The sequence below is a fragment of the Bos grunniens genome, chromosome 18 (genome assembly GCF_055505025.1).
Source record: "Bos grunniens cultivar Pamir isolate PY7600 chromosome 18, Bosgru_T2T1.0, whole genome shotgun sequence".
Lineage (NCBI taxonomy): Eukaryota > Metazoa > Chordata > Mammalia > Artiodactyla > Bovidae > Bos > Bos grunniens.
This window is the reverse complement of record NC_141182.1, coordinates 56,214,258-56,237,367: the sequence shown is the minus strand read 5'-3', so window position 1 is coordinate 56,237,367 and position 23,110 is coordinate 56,214,258. Positions and strand designations below refer to the sequence as shown.

Sequence of the window (23,110 nt, the reverse complement as noted above, 5' to 3'; positions counted from 1 at the left end):
TAGCCGTCCAAAAAATGCCCTTTTATCCTAAGCTAGTGTGAGTGGGTTCCTTGCATCAAAAAGAATCTTCAAAGAGGACTTCTTCCCTGGTGGTACAGTGGATAGGAATCTGCCTGCCAATGCAGGGGACACGGGTTCAATCCCTGGTCCAGGAAGATTCCACATGGCCCGGAGCAAATAAAGCCCATGCACCAAACTACTGAGCCTGTGAGCCACAGCTGAAGCTCATTTGTGAGCTTAGAGCCTGTGCTCTGCAACAAGAGAAGCCACCGCAGTGAGAAGCCTGTGTGCCGCAACAGAGAATAGCCTTTGCTCACTGCAACTAAAGAAAGCCTGCATGTAGTAACTGAAGACCCAGCACAACCAAAAATAAATATACATAATTTTTAAAAAATTAAAAAAAAAACACTGTATGAAAACATAAGAGAATATTTTTTAAAAAAAAAGGAATTCTCAAAACAGTAGTATGCTGGAGTGGCTCATAGGAGCTGACTGTTAAAAAATTCAGGAGTCGTCAGCCAGCGGTTCAATCATTTGGAACTTAAGATTGACACAGTAGATTTCACACCATGGACATTGGCCAAAGTTACTCACCAGGGATTTTATTTTATTCCAGAAAGCCACTGTATTTTACTATTTTTTTTGGAGTATAATTGCTTTTGTGTGTGTGTTTGCAGTTTACTTTACACCAGCACATCACAGATTTTGAGGCAAGGCATACTTAGAGAAAGCCAGGGAGCAGGAGCCACTGGATGGAAAAGACGAGAAGAGACAAGAGTCCCTAGAGCCCTGTCCAAAGCTTCTGCGTCCCCTTTATCTGTTTCACAAGCACTGCGTTGTCCTGGAGCCAGCCCACAGGGCTGCTGAGTCTCTGAATGAAATGGCCTCAATAGGCCAGAAGTTGCTATTTCCTCCCATCCTCCCCTCAGAAGCACAGCCAAGATTGGTCAGAGTTTATTGGAGGGCAAGGGAACCATACTAAGGCAAGTTCCAGATGTCTGGCGTCAGTTGGGGTCCATGTCTTCTCTGTCCGAGATGGAGTGGGAGTGCTGGGCAATCAGTCCCCCATGGGCAGCCATAGGGCCTTGGTCCGTGCTGCCCGCCGCTCCAGCTCCGGGCCTGCCCCCTCAGCCTCCTGATCCCAGGCCCGTGGGCAGCCTCTGTTCACCCACACCGGCTTGAGGTTTCCTGCTGAGGCCCACTCCACAAACTGGGAGCCCTGGTGTGGGGAGAGGCAGAGAGGCATGGTCAGCATATCTACTGGCTTGGTTGCTAAGCACATGCTTCCTTGGCAACAAGGGCTATTACAGAAGACAGGCTTGACCCTTGACCTAGGCTCTGTGGCTAGAAAGTTCAGCTCCCAGCAAGCAAACCTTCCAGATGCTGAGAGAAACAAGGCTGACCTTTATGGCTGTGGAACTTTCTCTCCGTAACAGCCCACACTCAAAAGGATGGGGCCAGCGGTAACTGTTGACGAGGAGTTTCCATCTGTTACTATCAGGAGACCAAGAGGGTGGACTGTAGGCTTCTGACTCTGCTGCTAGGGTGTGGTCCTTAGCAATGGGTTGTCCAATGAGAGTAGGTCTTTGGGCTGGGCATCAGGCCCTTGTTGTTAAGGAGATCCTCTTCCTTAGTAACAGGGGCTCTAAAGGGGCAGGACCTCAGAACCTAGCTGCCAAGAAGTTTCTCCCCTTTAGCAATGGGAACTCTAAGGGGGTGCAGCCAGGATCCCAGAAAAGGTAGAGTTTGTTGGTGAAGTTTAAGACACTGGAGATGGCAAAACAAAAAGTACCTGGGCAGATCCGAAATACCACAGGGCCTGGATGTCCTGGTGCAAGGCGAGGCAGCGGGTTAGGTGGTCCCGGTCTCCTGTCACCACATTCACGAGGCCCGCTGGCAGTAAGGTGGCCATCTCCTAGCGGATGGGAGAATGGGTCATCCAGGGCTGGGAGGGAGGGAGTCAGAGACACTGGGGGCAGTCGGGAGGGTGAGCAGTGAGCATCTAGGGAGTGGCCATGGGGGTCGTGGCAGGAATGACTGGGGTCAGGACTGGGGTCATGACTGATAAAGGCTCACAGTCTGGAGAGAACCATCACTGGGACCACAAGGACTGAAGGCTCAGGTACCAGGATGTGGGTTACCATGGTTACCAAGGGGGGTGGGGTGAGATCTGAGCTCCTGCAAGCCATGGGACATCTTTCATCCCCTCTGTTGCTCCCCAGGCTGCTGGGAGCAGCGGCAGGCAGGCGGGCAACTGTACCTGGCAGACCTCCAAGGCAGGGATGGGACAGGCCCCGCTGGGCACCAAGACCACAGTGTTGCCGTGGGCCAGGGCGGGGGCCAGTAGAGACACGAAGGCAAGCAGGGGCCACTCGTCCGGGCACACAATCGCGAGCACGCCCAGCGGCTCCCGCAGCCGAAGCACGGGGCCTCTCAGCTCTGCGACCTGCAGGGACGGGAAGGAGGTCAAGGGCAGAGCAGGGGAGCTGACTACCCTCCTCCAACCTTCTCTATCACTGGCCCATTTTCTCCTCTCACCCCCAGTTTGCTTCTCCATGACAATTCCAATCATCATAATGTAGACATTCACATCAGCTGTGTGACCTTGGGTGAATTACTTAACCTCTCTGCGCCTCAGTCACTCACCTTTAAAATGAGTATAATAATAGTGCCTACCTCAGAGATTTGCTGTTAGGATAGAATGAGTTAACATGTGTGCTGCTAAGTCACTTCAGTCGTGTCCGACTCTGTGCGACCCCATAGATGGCAGCCCACCAGGCTCCCCCATCCCTGGGATTCTCCAGGCAAGAACACTGGAGTGACTTTACTTTCAATGGCAACACTGGAGTGGGTTGCCATTTCCTTCTCCAATGCATGAAAGTGAAAAGTGAAAGTGAAGTCGCTCAGTTGTATCCGACTCTTAGTGACCCCATGGACTGCAGCCCACCAGGCTCCTCCGTCCATGGGGTTTTCCAGGCAAGAGTACTGGAGTGGGGTACCGTCGCCTTCTCCGGTTAACATGTGTACAGATCTCAAAACCTGGCCTATGGGCTTGTTTGCATGTGTGTGTGTGTATGTGTTTTAAGGTTTTCCTGACTATATTAATAATTGACTACCACTAAACTGCACACACTTTTATTTTTCTGGCTCCACCACCTCGAGGCATGTGGGATCTGAGTTCCCCAACCAGGATCACCGCACCCTCTGCATTGGAAGCAGGACGCCTTAACCGTTGGACCGCCAGGGAATTCACCTAAACTGCACACACTTTAAAGAGCACAATTTGATGAGTTCTGATATATGTATACACCCACAAAACCAACAACCACAATCAAGATAATGAGCGTCACCCCCCCAAATTTCCTTGTACCCCTAGATAACCCTTCCTTCCTGCCTCTACTTGAACCCTCTGCCTGTCCTCAGACAACCAGTGATCTGCTTTCTCTTTATAAATGAGTGTGTGTTTTCTAGGATTTTCTAGATATAGAATCATACAGTCTGTACTCTCTTATCTGGCTTCTTTCATTCAGCATAACCATTTTAAGCTTCACACATGCTGTAACTTGTTCCTTCCTGAGTGTGAGTAGGACCCCATTGCATGGATGCCTTAAAAAAAGATTTTTTTTTTAAAATCTTTTAATTGCGTCACATGGCATGTGGGATCTTAGTTCCCTGAAAGGGATCAAACATGCACCTCCTGCATTGGAAGCCCAGGGTCTTCACCACTGGACCATTAGGGAAGTCCTTATGGTATGGATGGACCACAATTTCTTTCTCTGTTCACCTACGGGGGACATTTGGACTCCTCTTTTGGTTTACTGTGAATAACGCTGCTATACGTATTTGTGCATAAGTCTTTGTATGGATACATGTGTTTATTTTTCTTGGGATAAAACCTAGAAATTGCATTTATTTAGATAAATACCTAGGAATCATGTTTAAAGTATATTTAATTTTTTAAGAAAGTGCCAAACTGTTTCCCAAAGGAGTTGTCCCATAGATGGTCCCACCAGCAGGCTCCAGAGAGCCACTGGACCTCCACTCTGGCTCTTTGCGGACCCCTTGCTCTGACCCCACTCCAGACTGCCTGCTCTGTCTGCCGGCCCACAGACCCCTCTCACCTGCAGGGCGCAGCCTTGGGCCTGGACCCGGGCCCCCCAGGCCCGAAGCCGCTTCACGCTCAGCTCCACCTCCGCCTTGGCGACCTTGAGCTCCACGCCGTGCCTCTCCAGCCTTGAGACCAGGTTGGGCTCTCGGCGTTGCAGCGCAGCCGCCAGGGCCCACAGCAGGGCCGCTCTGGCCGCTGGGGACTGGCTCATCCAGCTGTGGGCGGACGCGACCGTGCACACTGGGGGTTGGCTTCCTCATCCTGGCTCTTCCCAGTGCCCCACCTCTGTTCACAGGCCCTAGCCTGGTGATCCAGGCCCCACTGCCCGTCTGCCCAGGGAGGGAAGTGAGGGGCTGGAAACATCCTGTCAGCTCTGAGAGTTCAGATTCCGCATCCTGGAGTCCAGCCCTGGGGTTTCAGACCCTGTCCTCTAACACCCCATGACCCCTGGCCTATCTCAAGCAATGCACCCCGCCTCCCCCTTCCGACTTACCCGGGGGCGGCCTGGTGAGCTGCCTCCACAGCACCGCGGATATCCTTGGCTCCACCCTCAGCCACGTAGCCCTGGAGACTGCCTTGTGAATCCCGGATGGGCCTGGAACTCCTGGCTCCAGGAGCCTGGAAACGGCCCCCCACAAAGAGCCCATAGGGGGGTGCTGGGCTGCAGGAGGATGAGGGGTGGGGATGGGTCAGGGCCGCCCCTGCCCAGAACCCACCCTCACCCCTCCCTGGATGGACCACTCCGGCTCCCACAAGCCTCTGCAGGACCCCACACTCCTGGCCCCATGAATCTCTGGGGGAGCACAGAACTTAATTGAGCGGAACTGAGACTCTTGTCAGGCCTGGCAGCTGGGGGTGAGGCTGTTAAGACTCAGAAAGCAATTCTCAGCGGGACTCAGGGACCCCCTCCTCCATGGCCCTAAAGACCCTCCCTTCAGTCCAGGGAGGATCCCCTCTTCCCCTCTTCCCCTCCACCCTCCACAAATTCTGGGAGTTGTAGTCCCTACACTAGCTCACCCTGTTTCAGGTCCAGCTGGTAGGGTTGAAGGAGGAGCAAGGCCAAAGGCGTCATAGTTGAGAGTCTTGGACAGGCAGGGAATCCAGGCAGGGGTCCCCGAAGGCCGCAGATACTCGTACAGACCCTGGGAGAGGGGCAGTGTCAAGAGGCCGTGAGATGGGCACAAGGTAGATGAAGGGGTGGTGCCATGCAGGGAGGTGGTTACTCACATCTTGCCCCCCATGCCAAGAAGACCCGCTCTCCTTGCAGCCACCCGTGGGTACTGCAGGGTCCCTGAGGCCATGGGCATTGATCCAGACCGTGCCCACCTGGAGCCTGTGGGAAGCAGGAGACATCAGAGAGAAACGTAGAAAGTTGGGGGGGTGGTGAGTCGGAGAGGTGAGGATGGGATGATGGGAGAGACCCACAGAGGGGGAAGACATGGAGACGGAAGCTGGGGCCTCCCAGCAGACCCCCTGTGTGCCCCAGCAGGCGTCCACTGACCCGTAGGCTAGCTCCAGGGCCTGCCCCAGTCTCTCGCTCCACACGCTGGCACTTCCTCCACGGGGCGTCCCGTTGGCCACAGCCAGGGCCTCCTTGGCTGTGCGGAAGGGGGAGGCCACCACCAGAGGCCATGGCACCTGGAGGGGGTGACAGAGGGGCTCAGAGGGCCTGGCTGGTCCCTCCCTCCAACACCCCATGACACCTTAGGGGTCCACAGCTAGCAGCCCCCAGACCCAGTCCAAATGGCCACCCCGGCGACCTCTGTGTGCTGCTGCTGCCCATGCCCAGCAGAAGATGGGTGGACGGAGTAGGGCCTTTGGGACCTAAAGGGCTCACCTCTGCCTGGGTACATGGGGAGGCTGGAGGCAGATCAGAGACCAAAGTCGGGAGGAAGAATGGGCTGTCTGAGGGCTCACTGCCAGCCTGGAAGACCTGGGAGAAAGAGGAAAAGACCTGCCAGTCCCTTCTGGTTCTTCCTCCCCAGGGAACCAGGACTCAGACCCCCAGCCCCTCTTCCCTCAGACCCAGGGGTCCAGCCCCCCGGCCCCTCCTCCCCCAGGCCCAGGAGTGAGCTCTCAGGCCCCTCCTCCTCCGGAACTCCAGAGTCTGTACCCCAGCTCACCTGTGCACCTTGGCTCTGGGCCTCGCTCACGTAGCGCTGCGCCAGGTCACGGGCGGCAGCCCCCCGGGCTCCCATGTCCACGGCCCCGTCTAGCCCGTGGCCGCAGCGTAGCCGCCCCATCCGCTCCTGGAGCCGCCTCATCGTCTCATCCCACACAGCCTCCTGGATGAGGAGCCTGAGGCCCCCCTGTTAGGAGAAGGGAGGGGTCAGAGTGGACTAACTCAGGGCCCACGTGGATGGGCCACAGACCCACAGAGGGCCAAGATAGGGGGACATACGTGTAAAGGTCAGAGGAGGGTCTGGTCGAAGAGGCCGAGGACCCTGGAGACTCCCTGAGGCTCCAAACCCTAGGCAGGATGTGGAGTTACAGAAAGCTGGTGATGCAGAGTGAACAGAGAGCTTAGAAATCTAGGACGTGGACACTTAGAAAAAGGAAGAGTCCTAAAGAACAATAGCGGCTTCCCAGGTAGCTCAGTGGTAAGGAACCCGTCTGCCAGTGCAGGAGACACAAGAGACATGAGTTCGATTCCTGGGTTGGGAAGATCCCCTCGAGGAAGAAATGGCAACCTACTCCAATATTTTTGCCTGGGAAACCTCATGGACAGAAGAGCCTGACGGGCTACAGTCCATCGTGTCGCAAAGATCTGGACACGACTCAACGACTAAAGTAACAATGAAAGACAGACACAGAGCCCCCTCATCTGCAGGACCGGGAGAGGCAGGAACGTGGAGACTCAGAAGCTTGAGGGGCGATGTCTGGCACAAGCGATGGTGTAAAGATAGAAGAGTCTGGAGCCATAAAGAACTGAAAATTAAAATGAAAGAAGACAGGCGGCCCCAAGCTCTGGTGACGGACATGCCCAGCCCCCAGGATGGGGGGCCCACGGGCGCAGGAGTCTCACCGGGCTGCGGTCAGACCAGGCTGCATCCACGATACCCTCCACGGCCGAGTCCACATCCGCCACTTCCGTCAGCAGCAGCAGCGACTCAGCCCCCAATGCCAGTCCCAGCTCGGGAACCCAGCCTGCCAGGGTCCGCCGTAGGGCGCGTCCTTCCTAGGGGTGTCGCACAGCCTTCAGCAGGGGGCGGAGCATGCTGGCCCCTCCCCAGCCATGGCCCCGCCCCCCCCCGCCTCCAAGATACCTTGATGGCTCCGCAGAAGGCCACCTTCTGGACTCCAGGTTGGGCAGCCAGAACAGGCCCCAGGGAGGCAGGGCCGCTGATCACATTGAGGATTCCTGGGAATGGGCCTAGCTCCCCTGCCAGCTGGGCCAGGAGGAGGGGCGTCGGGGAGGCTGGGGGCACCAGGACCACCACAGTGCAGCCTGGGGGAAGTAGGTAGTTCAAGACCGAGGAGTCCGGACTCCCAACCCCTCCTCCCTCAGACCCAGGATCCAGACCCCCCAGCCCCTCCTCCCTCAGACCCAGGAGTCCAGACCCCCAGCCCCTCCTCCCTCAGACCCAGGATCCAGGGCCCCAGCCCCTCCTCCCCAGACCCAGGATCCAGGGCCCCAGCCCCTCCTCCCTCAGACCCGGGATCCAGACCCCACCGACCACTTACCCACAGCCAGTGCAGGGCAAATCCTCCACATCATGTCCAGGAAGGGGAAGGTGGGGGACAGGATGAGACCAATCACTCCTGCAGGAACAGAGGAGACTGGGCACAGGCCCCGGGGGGAGGGCGAGGGCGGTGGGGGCTAGGGGCTGGGACTCCTGCGGCTCACCCATGGGCTCCCAGCCTGCCAGCGCCTCCTCCTGGGTGTGCGCCTGGACTGCGTGGTACTGGAGCAGCTGCTGGGCCAGGGGCACATCCCTGTCTCGAACTTCTCGAACGGCCCGTCCAGTAACCAGGGACTCCAGGGTCCACAGCAGCCGCTGGTGCTTCTGGATCGCCTTGGCCAGCCTGTGGAGCAGGCAGCAGGGAATGCCCATTTCCCACCGCCCCTTGGCCAGGTAGAGTCTTGGAACACAGGCTGTGTCCCTGAACTATAGTTCCCCAGAGCCCTTGGGGCATCCCCACACTATTTACCAGGGGGGGAGGGCACCAAAGGTTGATGAGAAATGTAATCTGGGAAATACTCAAAACCTCAGGTTGCTGTGTAAAGATCTTGGCCACCTCCCCCAAAGGTGCCAGGAAATGAAAGCTTAACCTCGAATCTCAGTTGTTCTTTGGGGAAATGGCATCTTTGTCTCTAACTTCCCCAAGAGTGTTTTGGAGTGGGACTTCTCTGGTGGTCCAGTGGTTAAGGCTCTGCACTCCCAGTGCAGGGGGCCCAGATTCAATCCCTGATTAGGGAACCAGGTCCCATATGCTGCAACTAAGAGTTTGCATGACACAACTAAAGATCCCACATGCCCTGGTGGCTCTGTGGTAAAGCATCAGTTTGCAATGCAGGAGCTGCAGGAGACGTGGGTTCAGTCCCTGGGTGGGGAAGATCCCCTGGAGGAGGGCATGGCAACCCACTCCAGTATTCTTCCCTGGGAGAATCCCATGGACAGAGGAGCCTGGCAGGCAACAGTCCATAGGGTCACAAAGAGCTGGACATGACTGAAGCGACTTAGCACACACTCATCATGCTACAACTAAAACCCGACACATCCAAATAAATAAATATTTAAAAAACCCAAAAAACGGTTTTGGGGGCTTCACCAGCCCCAAGGAGCTGTTGAGAAATTGTGCCCTGAAGAGTCCCAAGGATATTCAGGGAATCAGGCTTTGTCATTACAAATCTCAGCAAACAGTGGGAAATGGATGTTTCAGCTGCTCAAAGGCAAGCTGGGAACATGAGTCTGAGCTGCCAATGAATTCAGTGTGATGTTGGGGAAGAGTCTTTGTTCTCAAATCCGTCTCCATCCCCTGGGGTCCACACCTCGAGTGCATCACCTGGTCAGATGTTGGGCCCGAATCGCTCCGGGTTGCGTGCTCCAGTTCTCCAATGAGGCTCTGGCAGCCTCCACAGCTGCTGCCACATCCTCGCTCTGAGCCTGCAGGCAACTGGCCAAGTTCTCTCCTAGGGAGATGAATGGGGGGACCCAGTTGGAAGGTGGGGGGAGCCTTTGTCAGAACTGGAGGGGGCTGACATTTCTGGAGCCCAGGAGTAGCCCAAGGCAGTAAAGCTGGTCCCCTGCCCCACTCTGGGTCTCAGTTTTATCATCTGACAAATGGGGATAAATCTACATAGGTCTGCCCACAGGCAAGGATGGGATTTTATGAGACAGCAACTTCAAAAGTGTCCACAGGGGCTTAGGACCATAGCTAGGAGGACTGTTATCAAAGGGAGCCAGAAATCTCAGCCTTCTTCTCCCACCAGCTGCTCCCTGCCCTCAGGGCCGTGAGCAAAGGGACTGGTGTGTTGTTGGTGGGGACACTTGGGGCCATAGATACCTCTCCCTCCCACGTCTGGGAGACATCATATACCTGTGATGGGATCCTGGCAAGGCACTGAACTTCTGTGTTCCGGTTTTAACCACTGTCCATTAACATAGTGACCCAAGTGCCGGTCCTGGGTGTCCAACCAGGCCTGGGGGAGGTGGAAACACTTAGGAAAGGGATCTGAGAGGTGGCTGGGGGAGCTGGACCCCTACCCAGAGTCCTCTGGGAGAGGAATATCTGCCCCCTTTACCTCATCAGTTATTTTCCTGTGTAGGAATACATATAAATATATATGTGTGATAAATCACTCAGTCTTTGTGACCCCACAGATCATAGCCTGCCAGGCTCCTCTGTCCATGTGATTCCCTAGGCAAGAATACTGGAATGGGTTGCCGTGACCTTCTCCAGGGGATCCTCCCAAGCCAGGGATCGAACCTGCATCTCTTATATCTCCTGCATTAGCAGACAGGTTCCTTACCACTTTAAAACATTAAATTCACCATTTTTAAATTCTGTTTTTTTAAGTTGATATGTTGTATTTTCACTTTTATTCAGCTCAAGCTTTTTTTTTTTTTGATATGATATTCCATTGTCTGGAGTGATGGCATTTGGTTTATCTACTCATCAGTTGATAGCCATTTGGGTTATTTTCTGCCTTTTGGCTATTGTGAATAGTACTGCTGTGAACATTCATGTACAAGTCTTTGAATACCTGTGTACTTCTTTTGGGTATATGTACCCCAGAGCTGCTGGATCATATAGCAATGTTCAGAGTAACTTATGCAGGAAACATCAAACTGTTTACTATAGCAACCACTTTACATTTCCCACCAGCAGTGTATGAAGGATGTCCTATTGACTTCTACACATGGAGAATGTGAACAAAGCATTAATAAAACTTTTTCTTCTCCATGGAGAAATGACCTTCTTGAATAGAAATGACTAGAACTTCCCTGGTGGTCCAGTGGTTAAGCATCTGCATTTCTAATGTGGGTTTGCTCCCTAGTCAGGGAACTAAGATCCCGATGCAGCTAAAAAGAAAAAAAAAAAAAAGAAATGATTTCCCTGGAAATCTGATAAAATTAGTTATATTTCTAGACAACATTGACCCTTGACTGATCCACTACACCTGGACTGGGAAAACTGGGAATAGACCATAAAAATCCAGTGGGAGACATCACTTTGCCAGCAAAAGTCGAATAGTCAGAGCTATACGGAAGTCAAAGTCAAAGCTTTCCAGCAGTCACATGCGGATGAGAGAGTTGGACCATAAAGAAGATTGGGTGCCGAAGATCACTGCTTGCAAACCAGTCGCTCCTAAAGGAAAGCAATCCAGAAGAATTGATGCTGAAGTTCCAATACTTTGGCCACCTCATGTGAAAAGCCGACTCACTGGAAAAGATCCTGATGCCGGGAGAGCGAGGGCAACAGAAGAAGGGGGCAGCAGAGGGTGAGATGATTAGACAGCATCACCAACTCAATGGACATGAGTTTGAGCAAGGGTCACAAAGAGTCAGACACAACTTAGCAACGGGACAACAAGGACAACAACAACAATCAAGCGTTGCTGGAGTGCTCTGCATTCTTATGCTGGACACGTCCCTTGCCAGGACCCTGGAAGCAATGTCTAATGACTGTACCACTGCTACAGGGTCTCTTTGGGAGGTGGGACTTTTAAGCCAGGTGGCTTCCACATCTTCCTGTGTGAGGGCACTCTTAGCCTGGATCTTATAATACTCGGGCCTTGGCTAGCCCATCTGGAAGATGGGGATAATCAGTCCCTCCCTATGTCACAGGTCAGTGGTGAGAATTAAATGGATCACTATGTGTCATATGCTCAGAAGGGCACTTACTTAAGACTTTCTATTAATTTTACTGCATTTCACCATCTCTGCTTCCTGTTTCTTTCTCTCCCTGGTCCTGTCTTCCCCAAATGCTTGCTAAATCTAAGATATCCTTCCTACTTTTTTCTTTCTGCAGACTGTTTTCTCTTTGCATCCCCAATGCCTCAGTCTCCTGATTTTCTCTTACTCTACCAGGTAGGCCTTCTCATTTTGTTTACTTTTTTTTATAATTAATAAGATTTAAAAAATTCTTTACTTGGCTGCATGGGTCTCAGTTGTGGTATGTGGGATCTTCTATCTTTATTTGGCATGCAGGATCTTTAGTTGTAGCATGTGGGATCTAGTTCCCTGACCAAGGATTGAACGCACACCCCCTGCATTGGAAGCACAGAAGCTTAGCCACTGGACCACCAGGAAAGTCCTCGTTTTTCTCTTCTTTAAAAAATATTATTATTCTTATTTATTTATTTTTTGTCATCCCATGCAGCATGCCAGGCTTAGTTCCCCGACCAGGGATTGCACCCACAGCCCCTGTGGTGGAAACACAAAGTCTTAACCATGGGACCACCAGGGAAATGCCCTCATTTCTCTTTAAACAATTTTTAAGTAAAGTAAAAATTCAGAAGTTCCAAATTCAAAGGCCCCCATGGAAAGTCACATTTTGGAAAAAGCTGGGGATGTGTGAACATGAGTTGGACACTAGACAATATTAAAGAATGACTGTTCATGTTGCTAATGTGAAAATGGCCTGGTGGTTATGTTGCAAAATGAGTCCTTATCTGTTAGGAATGAAGATTCAAATATTTATGAGAAGTTAACAGGTCATCGGGTTTTAAATCACTCCAGGAAAAAAAAGAGAAAACAAAGAGCTACAACACTGGATGACTGTTGACATTGAGTGATGGGTGAATTAGAGTTCATAATTTAAGTCCTCTGTGAAAGTCTGCAAAATTCCACCCCCAAAGAAAAACAAAACCTGGAAAGAATGTTCCACAAGGTCCTGGCAGGCCATGCTGGGGTGAGAAAAGGCCACTGGTAGAGACTAAGAACTCAGGACTTGTCTAAAAAGACGGTTAGCTATTGGATCCAGATGGTATTTGTCAGGGAATGTGAGCCAAAGGTTGCCAAACTTTGGAATTTTATTTTCAAGAGAAGCTGGAATCCCGGATGTTTACTTGAAATTAGTTGTCCACTAATGCACATTTTAAAAAAATAAAGTTCAGGCCAAAGAAAACATGTTAGCTGGTTGAATCTGGTCCACAGATTGTAAGGTTGAGCTGCAGGGCAGCAGGGGGGTGGTGGTGAGAGTTGTGGGGGCCCATGGACTCTGGAATCCAGGGTTCAGGTTCAAATCTCAGTTTGACATTTAAGCTGTGTTGACCATCAGCCTATTACTTACCTCTTTAAGCCTCTGTGTGCTATCACTAAATGACAATAATCCCCTTTCACAACTGTTTTGGGGATTAAATGATATCATGCTGCGCACAGGGCTTTCCCTGGTGGTTCAGTCGGTAAAGAATCCGCCTGCAATGTGGGAGACCTGGGTTCGATCCCTGGGTTGGGAAGACCCCCTAGAGGAGGCATGGCAACCCACTCCAGTATTCTTGCCTGGAGAATCCCCATGGACAGAGGAGCCTGGTGGGCTGTAGTCCATGGGGTCGCAGAGTTGAACACAACTGAGTGACTAAGCACTTGCTAAGCACAGAGGCTGGAACATAGAAAGCACCCAACAAATATAAGCAATTTATTGAGTATTATGCCATTATTACTATTTCAGGATAGTCTATCTCTAACCAACCTCCAAGTGTGGGAATTCTCTGTATTCCATCCCAGATCCACTTATTTGAGTCTACACTGTGGCGTGCTCAGTCACTTCAGTCATGTCCGACTCTTTGCAACTCTATGCCCTGTAGCCCACCAGGCTCCTCTGTCCATGGGATTTTCCAGGCAAGAATACTGGAGTGTGTTGCCATTTCCTCCTCCAGAGATCTTCCTGACCCAGGGATCAAACCCATGTCTCCTGCACTGCACGCAGATTCTTAACCGCTGAGCCACCGGGGAAGCCCTGCACTACATTTCTAAATAATCTTATCATTCCCACTGTTCAATTCTCTTTCTTCTGTGAGCTCCCTGTCTCCAGATCTGAGGCCCAGGCACAGGCAGTATCTGACTCCTGCACATGACCCAAGGCTGTCCCCAGGTCCGTCTCATCATAGCTATGTGATAACCAAGCCCAACCTTTCTGCGACCCTACTCTTCCTGGGTGAGGTGGGAGGACAGGGCCAGACACGAGGCATTGTCCTTGCCCTCTCAGTATCTCAAACCCTGTTCCTCCTGCATCTCTGCCTCATCCCCTCCTCCCCATCTCTACAGCCCACACCAGGCTCTGGTCTTATCTTCTTCCACGTATGTGAACCACTGTTCTAACCTCTTCCTCTTTCCCTCCAGAGAAGCCCAAGCTTCTCACACGTGGGTGCCAGAGGGCCCTATGAGATCAGGATGGCTCCGTGGGGGATTCTGAGGGACCTGTATAGAAAATTTGAGGCACTCTACTGATACAGAAGGAATAGGCTACCCACTCCAGTATTCTTGGGCTTCTGTTGTGAGTCAGCTGGTAAAGAATCCGCCTGCAATGCGGGAGAGAGACCTGGGTTCGATCTTTGGGCTGGGAAGAATCCCCTGGAGAAAGGAAAGGCTACCCACTCCAGTATTCTAGCCTGGAGAATTCCATGGGCTGTATAGTCCATGGGGTCGCAGAGTCGGATATGACTGAGCGACTTTCACTACTTATACAGGGAACCCCAAGAGCGTTCTGGGGGACTCTTGAGGGATCACTGGAGCCCCACGAGATTATTTTGCGGGGTCGAAGGTAATTATAGGAAGTTCTGATATATCCTGGGGTTCTGAGAGTTCCTGAGACTATAGAAACTTCACAAGTATTGAAGTGATGGCTAAGGAATTCCGGGGACTCTTTGGAGGTCTCCAGATGGTCAAAGGAGACCTCCTCCTGGAACTCTAGGACCCCGGGAGCCATAGGATGTTCTGAGGAATCACAGGAAATCTACCCAGGCTCTGAGCGCCCTCAGAATTCTGAGCGCCACAGGAATTCTGAGTCCGCGGGGATCACAGGAGGTTCTGAGGGGACCCTGAAAAACGACAGGACCCACTGGACGGATTCTGAAGACTCGGAGAAGCGGTACACTGAGTCTTTGGGCGTGGAACAGAACAGGCACGAAGACTCGCGAGAACAGACTAAACGGCAAAGACACAACAACCGTCAAAGGCCAAGGGAACGCCCTCCAGCCTGGATCCTAAGAAGCAGCGGGAGCCGAGGGGGCGGAGCTGCTGAGCTGCCGCGGTGGATCACGGGAGTCCGCGCGCAAAACTGGGCCCTGAAGACCGCGAAGGGGGATAGGCAGCGCGGATCCAGGCAAGCCCTCACCAGTGCGCATGCGTGGCTCTCCGGTGCCGGTCCGTATTCCAGCGTCGTGAAGATCTCGCAGGCCCGCGATGCTGTCCGCGTCGCAGCCATCACTCTCTCAGACCTTTTTCCACGGACTGCGGGGCTCTGCCCGAAGGAACCTGGAGGTCCGAAGGGCAGCACCGCCCCCTCTAGCCCAAAGGGCGGAGCTACAGGACACAGGGCGTAACTCCGCCTTAGCACCCGGTTACTCCGCTTATAGGTCTGTGCGTGGGAAGTGGTTTGAAGCATGCGCAGTGCTCAAAGGCGGAGGAATGAAAATGTGTGTGCTAAGTCACTTCAGTCGTGTCCGACTCTTTGCGATCACATGGACAGTAGCCCGCCAGGGTCCTCTGTTCATGGGGTTCTCCTGGCAAGAATACAAGAGTGGGTTGCCATGCCCTCCTCTAGGGGATCTTTCCAACCCAGGGATCGAACCCCTGTCTCCTGCGGCTCCTGCATTGCAGACTGATTCTTTACCGCTGAGCCAGCGGGGAAGCCCAGAACGAAAATATGGGTGCCTTCAAATAGTTCCGAGGCCTTCAGATTTAGAAGAGTGGCCGAATTGGTGTCTTCCCATCACCTTGTTCATATTGGAGATCGAAAGTGTGATTTTAGTTCGAAATACCTTTACTTGAGAATCGAATCTACCTCTTGAGGACGAGGTGATTGAGATCAGACAGGAGTCTTTTAGGATGGACACCGAGGTAAAGGGGCTTCCCTGGTGGCTCAGACGGTAAAGAATCCACCTGCAATGCAGGAGACACAGGTTCGATCCCTGGGTCAGGAAGATCCCCTGGAGAAGTGAATGGCAACCCACTCCTGTGTTCTTGCCTGGAGAATTCCATGGACAGAGGAGCCTGGCGGGTTACAGCCCATGGGATCACAAAGAGTTGGCCACAACTGAGCGACTTTCACTTCATTGAGGTTAAGGCTTTAAAAGTGTGCTAGCTTTGCCCAGTAATCTGGCCGGATGTGGCTGCGGGAAGCGGCGGAAGTGTAGCTTCTGTGGCTGGCGGGAAGGGGCGGAAGTGTGGCTTTAAACCACACAGGAAGTGTGTCATTTCGTGACTACCAATATTTAGTTTTGATTGGTTGAGATAGTGGCGTGGCTACAGACTTAGACTGGATTGGTCTGTGATTAGGAATGCGGTTGTAGGATTGGTGAATGAGCTTTGCGGTAGTAGGAAGTGTGGCTTACCAGAGCTCTTTGTTACGCAGAGACCGGAAGAGGGGTTGTTATTAACATATTCGGCACTTAGTCTAGAGATACTGGCTCCCGAGAGGTTTGACGCAGTATCTGGTCTGAGTGAAATTAGTCTCAGGCCAGGTTCGCAGATCTTCATACAGAATTGTGGGTGTCGGGAGTCGGTTGAGGGCCGGGAAGCAGGCCTCAGAGTTCGGTTCCCGGTGAAGGTTCCCCCACGTCGGGGTTGCTGAGGACGCCTAGGTCTGTTGCAGGGCCATGGCCGACTCGAAGATGCTGGTGCCGGAGCTGAACGATGCAGAGACGATGGGCGCTGAGACGTCGCGTTTCGAGGAGCTGCTGCTGCAGGTGCAGACTGAATGGACTCCTGGGTCCCAGGGGATTCAGGGGATTTTTTTTTTTTTTTTTTTCTTTTTTGGTGGGGTGTGGTTTGTGAACGTGTGCGCGCGCGCTAAGAAAGGGGACGACAGTTCCCAGCATGCACTGGGGAGGCAACAGGGCCTATGGGAGTTGTAGTTGTTTAAATTTGCTACTCTTTGGATGAAATGGGAGTAAGATTGGGGTTGTTCTTCAGGTTCCTCAAAGTAGGAAGGGGACATAGTATGTCTTAGGCCCTGCCTGGCTCGTAGGTAAACAGTACTCACGGAACCCTTGAGGAACAAATGAGGGGGTTCTGAGAGCACAAATGCCAAACCTGGAAATTGTGTTTCTTCACACAGGCCTCCAAGGAGCTCCAGCAAGCCCAGACAAGCAGACCCGAGTCCACACGGATACAGCCTCAACCTGGTGAGAAAGACAGAAACCCAAGGAGAGAGGGGTAGAGTCCCAGAGAGAGCTGGGGACAGGGAGCACAGGGAGAGGAGGGGGGAAGGAGACACAGTAGTGGGGTATAGAGGCCTAGGGTGGCGAGAGTGAACAGAGACCCAGAGAAAGCAGGGAGGTTACTGAGATCCAAAGAGGGGAGAGGGGTAAATTAGGAGATTGAGATGGACATATATATATTACTATATGGTGGCTCAGCCGGTAAAGAATCCGGCTGCATTGCAGGAGACCTGGATTTGATCCCTGGGTTGGGAAGATCCCCTGGAGAAGGGAATGGCACCCCACTCCAGTATTCTTGCCTGGAGAGTTCCATGGACAGAGGAGCCAGGCAGGCTACAGTCCATGGGGTTGGAAAGAGTCAGACACGACTGAGTTACTAACACACACATATATAAAATAGATAACTAGGGGCTTCCCTGGCGGTCCAGTGGTTAAGATTCCAAGCTTCCACTGCAGAGGGCTCAGGTTCAATCCCTGGTTAGGGAACCAAGACCCCACATGCTACTGCTGCTGCTGCTGCTAAGTCGCTTCAGTCATGTCCAACTCTGTGCGACCCCATAGACGGCAGCCCACCAGGCTCCCCCGTCCCTGGGATTCTCCAGGCACGAACACTGGAGTGGGTTGCCATTTCCTTCTCCAGTGCATGAAAGTGGAAAGTGAAAGTGAAGTCGCTCAGTCGTGTCCGACTCTTAGCGACCCCATGGACTGCAGCCTACCAGGCTCCTCCGTCCATGGGATTCTCCAGGCAAAAGTACTGGAGTGGGGTGCCATTGCCTTCTCTGCCGAATGCTAAGAGTGGCCAAAAAGTAAAAAACAAACAAACAAACAAAAAACCACCCAAAACCTAATAGGGACCTACTGTGTAACACAGGGAACTCTACTCAGTACTCTGTAATGACCTGTATGGGAAGACAATCTAAAAAAGAGTGAGTATGTATATATGTAGAACTGACTTGCTTTGCGGTGTAGCAGAAAGTAACACAACTATACTCCAATAAAATTTTTAAAAAGAGATAGAGGGAATGGGTGACTCGGGGCCCAGAGATTCAAAGAGAGTCAGAAATCCCAAGGAAGAGACCCAGAAAGTGGAGGACTAATACTCAAGGAGAGGGAACAGATCAAAAGAAGGATGGACACTGAGACCCACGCAGAGACAGATGGTCAAGGACAAACCCATTGCCACCAGGTTTCTGCATCAAGACCAACTCAGCTGAAGGGAAGGTTTTCATCAACATCTGTCACTCTCCCTCCATCCCTCCACCGGCTGACTTGACTGAGGATGAGCTGCTTCAAATGCTGGAGGAAGACCAGGCTGGGTTTCGCATCCCCATGAGTCTGGGAGAGCCACATGCGGAACTGGATGCAAGTCAGTGCCTTGAGAAGACCCAGGAATCTACCCCCCACCCCCACCCCCATGATCCTTTCTTCCCTAGGACCAAAGATTCCAGGACCCGGGATCACCCTCCCTCAGAACCTAGAAACTTGTTCCCCCGCGCCCCCAACCCCCTATCTAATCCTTTTCCCCAAGGCATATCTCTAACCTCCTGCTGCTGCTAAGTCGCCTCAGTCGTGTCCGACTCTGTGCGACCCCATAGACGGCAGCCCAATAGGCTCCCCCGTCCCTGGGATTCTCCAGGCAAGAACACTGGAGTGGGTTGCCATTTCCTTCTCCAATGCATGAAAGTGAAAAGTGAAAGTGAAGCTGCTCAGTCGTGTCCGACTCTTTGCGACCCCATGGACTGCAGCCTACCAGGCTCCTCCGTCCGTGGGATTTTCCAGGCAAGAGTACTGGAGTGGGGTGCCATCGCCTTCTCCGTCTAACCTCCTGGATATCCACAATCTCACTGGGAAGTCCTGGTTCTACTCAACTGGCCAGGCTGGCAGTTCTCCGTGCCTCACCCCAGGAGATAGTGGGGCTGAGCAGGTGCTCATTAGCTGATCTGACTCTAGTCCTTGGCGAGCTCTTACTCACCCCTGTTTTCTTCTGCACCCTTCTCCCCTGTCTCTATGTCTCTGCCTTGTCTCGTCTCTGTTGAGTTTCTGTCTCTGTATCCTTGTTTTTTCAATTCACATATGTCCCCATCAAGCCTTTGGGATGATGCCTTGGCCAGTGCCTTGGGGAGTAGGCACTTATCAAAACCCAGAACCTGCCCTTGAAAAACCTCTCAGTCTTGGATGAGGGCAAAGGAGGCAGATGCGATTTCAATATGGTGTGATTCTGTGCTGGGCTGGAGGGGGTTCTTCACTCCCACTAAAGGATCAGGGAAGGCTTCCTGGAGGAGGACACACTGGATATAAGATTGGAAGGAATCAGAGCAGTTCATCAGGCCAAGGTAGAGAAGAGGGTCTTAGGCAGAGAGGAGAGAGGGGTCCAGAGGCCAGAGAAATGATTCAATTGGTCAGTGAACAGTAGTGATGGGAGGAAATTTACAGGGACGAAGTGCGGGAGAAGTGAAATTCTCTGCAGCTGGAAGGGAGCTAACCACGCAGGGCCTCCAGCGCCAGGCTGAAGAACTCAGCCTTCTCCCATTGGCGCTGGGGAGCCCTGGGAGGACTGTGAACTGGGGAGGGTGAACAGGGTGAGCTCTGGGACTTGGTGGGAAAGGGCCAGAGGGGAAGAGACTGGAGACGAGGCGGTGGGTATGAGTCCAACTGGCAAGTTTGGTGTCTTTGACTTCCTAATTGTCTCTGGGTTTCTCTGGGTCTGTGGCTGCTTTCCTTGATTGTGTTTTCCTTAACTCTGCCTGGGCCTTGGGGTTCCCACCGAGGGCTGGGGGTCTCACCCCCTTTTCTCCCTGCAGAAGGCCAGGGTTGTACCGCCTACGACGTAGCTGTCAACAGCGACTTCTTCCGGAGGATGCAGGTTGGGGGCGGGGCTGCGGGGGAGGCCTGGGCCGGGGCCTCTCCCTCCACCTCTTCAGCGTCCCGCATGTCTTCCCTCTCTTCACCCCTAGAACAGCGATTTCTTGCGAGAGCTCGTGATCACCATCGCCAGGGAGGGCCTTGAGGACAAATACGGCCTGCAGCTGAATCCAGGTGAGGGGGTGGGGCCAGGGCCACCGGGAGGAGCCAGGCCCAGTGCAGTTCGGGGGCAGCTCTCGCGTGAAGTGGGACTAGTGTGGGCAGGGATTATACTAGCCTCTGGGCTGTAGGGGGCTTCCCAGGTGGCTCAGCGGTAAAGAATCCACCTACACTGCAGGAGACGCAGGAGACAGGGGTTCCATCCCGGGCTCGGGGAAATCCCCTGGAGGAGGGCATGGATCCCGCCCCCGTATTCTTACCTGGAAAATTCCATGGACAGAGGAGCCTGGCACATTACAGCCCACGGGGTCGCAGAGAGTTGGGCATGACTGAAGAGACAGCGCATGCACTCTGGGCTGTAGAGTTCGGGGAGAGGGCTCTGGGAGGAGAGGGAAAGAGGCCCAGGATTTCAGAGAAGGGCGGGGTCTGAAGAACCCGAAGGGGCAGGGCTATCGCAGACAGGCTTTCTAAAGTCTAGCTTTCGGGTGTGGTCAGACGCCTGGCCTCCTAGGCAGAGGGCAAAGCCTCTCCTGTGAGGCTCTCCCAGCACAGGACCCTCTTCCCCTGCGGAGAAAGAACGGAAGGAAACCTGGACTCATGTGACCTCTGACCCTGTGCTCCTTCCCCTCAGAGTGGCGCATACTGAAGAACAGACCTTTCCTGGGCTCCATCTCCCAGCAAAATATCCGCTCCCAGCAGCGTCCTCGGATCCAGGAGCTGGGGAACCTACACACGCCCAGCTCCCCGAGACCTGAGGCAGGGTGAGCATTCAACGGGGCCCCTATCTCCTGTCTCCCCGACGTTCTTTGTAATATCTCGCTCCATACTTCGGGATGGGGTCCTGGGGCTCTGGGAACACAGAAGGAAGCGAAGTGGAATTTCACCTGGGAAGGTGTCTTGAGGCCCCAGGACTGGGAGGGAGAAAGAGAGGCAATAGTCCTGGCCAAGCCCTGGCGGCTCTCCTGAATTCTGGGTCTTGTTCCTCCCCAGCCCTGAGAAGCCTCACCTGAGCCTTTGGCTGGAGGCCCCTGACCTCCTCTTGGCTGAAATCGACCTCCCCAAACTGGTGAGCGCATCCCCTGAGGTCTGGGGTCTTGGACAGGGAGTGATGGGAGAGATTGCAACAAATGTTGCTAGACCAGTGTGAGCCTGGCTAGTGCTGCCCCGTGAGCCCAGCTGCCTTCTCTGTTCCCCGGGGTCCTTAGGCCCACTTCCGGTGCTGTCCTTACAGTGCTCAGACCTGTATTACTGTGTCCCACCTTTTTCCGGGGCATCCCTGGTGGCTCAGATGGTAAAGAGCCTGCCAGCAATGTGGGAGACCCAGATTAAATCCCAGGGTTGGGAAGATCTCCTGGAGAAGGAAATGGCAAGCCGCTCCAGTATCCTTGCCTGGAAAATTCCATGGACCGAGGAGCCTGGTGGGCTACAGTCCATGGGGTCTCAAAGAGTGGAGCACGACAGTGACTAACACTTTGAGTTTCACCTTTTTCCTGGGAGATTAGACTCTTTTAATATGGTACCCCAACACGTGAGGCTTCTCTCTCTGGTCTGTGTTCTGATCATCCTGCTGCTGGGAAGGGAAGGGTGGGCTGATTCTCGCGCACCTCCAGGATGGTGCTCTGGGGCTGTCGCTGGAAGTCGGGGAGAATCGCCTGGTGATGGGGGGCCCCCAGCAGCTGTACCATCTGGATACCTACATCCCCCTGCGGATCAACTGTGATGAGAGCAAGGCAGCCTTCCATCAGAAGAGAAAGGTACCTGGGGGGCTGGGGGTTTGGGGAAGCTAGGAACCCTGGGAGGCCTAGACTCTTGGATCTGAGGGAAGAGGGGGCAGGGGGCTGGACCCCTGGGCTCTGAATCCTCTCTCTGTTTTCTCTCCTCAGCAACTGATGGTGGCCATGCCCCTTCTGTAAGTGCCTTCTTGACCGGATGTCTTCCTGTGCTTCTGTGTTGAGGGGAGAGGCTGGTGGCTTCTCTAAAACTGAAATAAAAGATGTTTGCCTTTGTCTTGTGTGTGGCTAGGAGTACATGGGGAATGGGAGGGAAGATGGACATTGGGCTGGAGTCCCGTAGAGGTCACTGCCCCAGCTCAGGCCTCGTCCTCTTCCCCGGATGTTCTCCCTGGCCTCCTGACCTCTTGTCTTACCCCTTGTTTGTCCCCAACAAGGTCTCAGGGCTGACCTTGCCCGGCTCCTGTTCACGGCCCCTCCTTGGCTCTCCAGCACCCCTGGGAGAAGGTCCAAGCCCCTCCGCCGAGCACTCAAGGCTCTGTGCTATCCGGTCCCCTTCACACTCCATTTTGTCTCTTCCAGTCACTCAGGCTAATCACGGTGAACCACACTGATTTTTTGCACCTTTCTGTAGTTCCCCTTCGTAGGATCCTTTTCTCGAGTACACCTACCCAGATCTACTCCAGTACATCTCGTTTGCCCTCACAGGGCTCATCTGACTTTCCACCCACACCTTGCCCCCACCCTCCCAATTTTCCTTTTTAGTGCGCTTTCCCTGGAAAGCCTTTCAATTCTTCAGGTTTTCTCTGATTTTCCCTGGTTTCCTCCTCTGGTGGTCCCCAGTACTCAGTGTTACTCTCATTAGTGCGATGTACCCTATAGTGTGACAATGCCTGACTCGCAGTTGTTCACTCCCTAAGTCTGTCCAACTGTTTTTGACCCCATGGGCTGCCAGGCTCCTTTGTCCTCCATTATCTCCTGGAGTTTGCTCACATTCATGTCCATTGAGTCGGTGATGCTATCTAACCATCTCATCTTTTGCTGCTCCCTTCTCATTTTGCCGCAATCTTTCCCAGCATCAGGGTCTTTTCCAATGAGTCGGATGGTCACAACAAGTGGCTAAAATATTGGAGCTTCAGCTTCAGCATTAGTAGGAACTATTTGTTCAGTTAATGAATGATTGCCAACATCCTCTTCTTCCATAGTGAATCCTAGGAGGATAGATAAATGCAGGAGCCTCAGTGGTAGATGTTGAAAGAACAGCCAGGTGGCCAATGTGGCTGGAAATGAATGAACTGAGTGGTGAGAAAGTCAAAAGTTTTGGGGATGACGAATAGGATCCCTTGGTCCTCAGGAGTGAATTTGGGCTTCGTGTCCAACAGAGGGCGCAAAGCAACGTCAATCCATTGTCTCAGAGAACTA

General features: G+C 53.2%; 2 protein-coding genes across 15 annotated transcripts; one reads left to right on the top strand and one right to left on the bottom strand.

Annotated features, from left to right (window-relative positions):
• Nucleotides 1–581: 581 nt before the first annotated feature.
• Nucleotides 582–15,062, bottom strand: ALDH16A1 (aldehyde dehydrogenase 16 family member A1). Of its 2 annotated transcripts, XM_086353565.1 has the most exons (17): nt 14,891–15,062; nt 9,650–9,752; nt 9,116–9,242; nt 7,956–8,134; nt 7,793–7,870; nt 7,375–7,556; nt 7,134–7,286; nt 6,232–6,417; nt 5,946–6,041; nt 5,610–5,746; nt 5,336–5,441; nt 5,126–5,250; nt 4,602–4,769; nt 4,122–4,323; nt 2,261–2,446; nt 1,793–1,915; nt 582–1,219 (listed from the first exon to the last, which is right to left on the bottom strand). In XM_086353565.1, exons 1-17 carry the CDS (start codon nt 14,978–14,980, stop codon nt 1,058–1,060), a joined length of 2,403 nt encoding a protein of 800 aa, XP_086209691.1. In that variant the 5' UTR covers nt 14,981–15,062; the 3' UTR covers nt 582–1,057. The 2 variants fall into 2 exon arrangements, with proteins under 2 accessions (XP_086209691.1, XP_086209692.1); XM_086353566.1 differs by lacking the exons at nt 9,116–9,242; nt 9,650–9,752.
• Nucleotides 14,892–21,964, top strand: PIH1D1 (PIH1 domain containing 1). Of its 13 annotated transcripts, none has more exons than XM_086353591.1 (10): nt 14,892–15,131; nt 16,370–16,463; nt 16,835–16,901; nt 18,124–18,303; nt 19,739–19,800; nt 19,892–19,973; nt 20,590–20,719; nt 20,949–21,024; nt 21,569–21,712; nt 21,842–21,964. In XM_086353591.1, exons 1-10 carry the CDS (start codon nt 14,959–14,961, stop codon nt 21,869–21,871), a joined length of 1,038 nt encoding a protein of 345 aa, XP_086209717.1. In that variant the 5' UTR covers nt 14,892–14,958; the 3' UTR covers nt 21,872–21,964. The 13 variants fall into 13 exon arrangements, 9 of the variants coding, with proteins under 9 accessions (XP_086209717.1, XP_086209720.1, XP_086209723.1 ...); XR_015146280.1 differs by lacking the exon at nt 14,892–15,131 and adding an exon at nt 15,141–15,191 and having other exon boundaries at nt 21,537–21,712; XM_086353590.1 differs by lacking the exon at nt 14,892–15,131 and adding an exon at nt 15,141–15,191.
• The last annotated feature ends 1,146 nt before the right edge of the window (nt 21,965–23,110 follow it).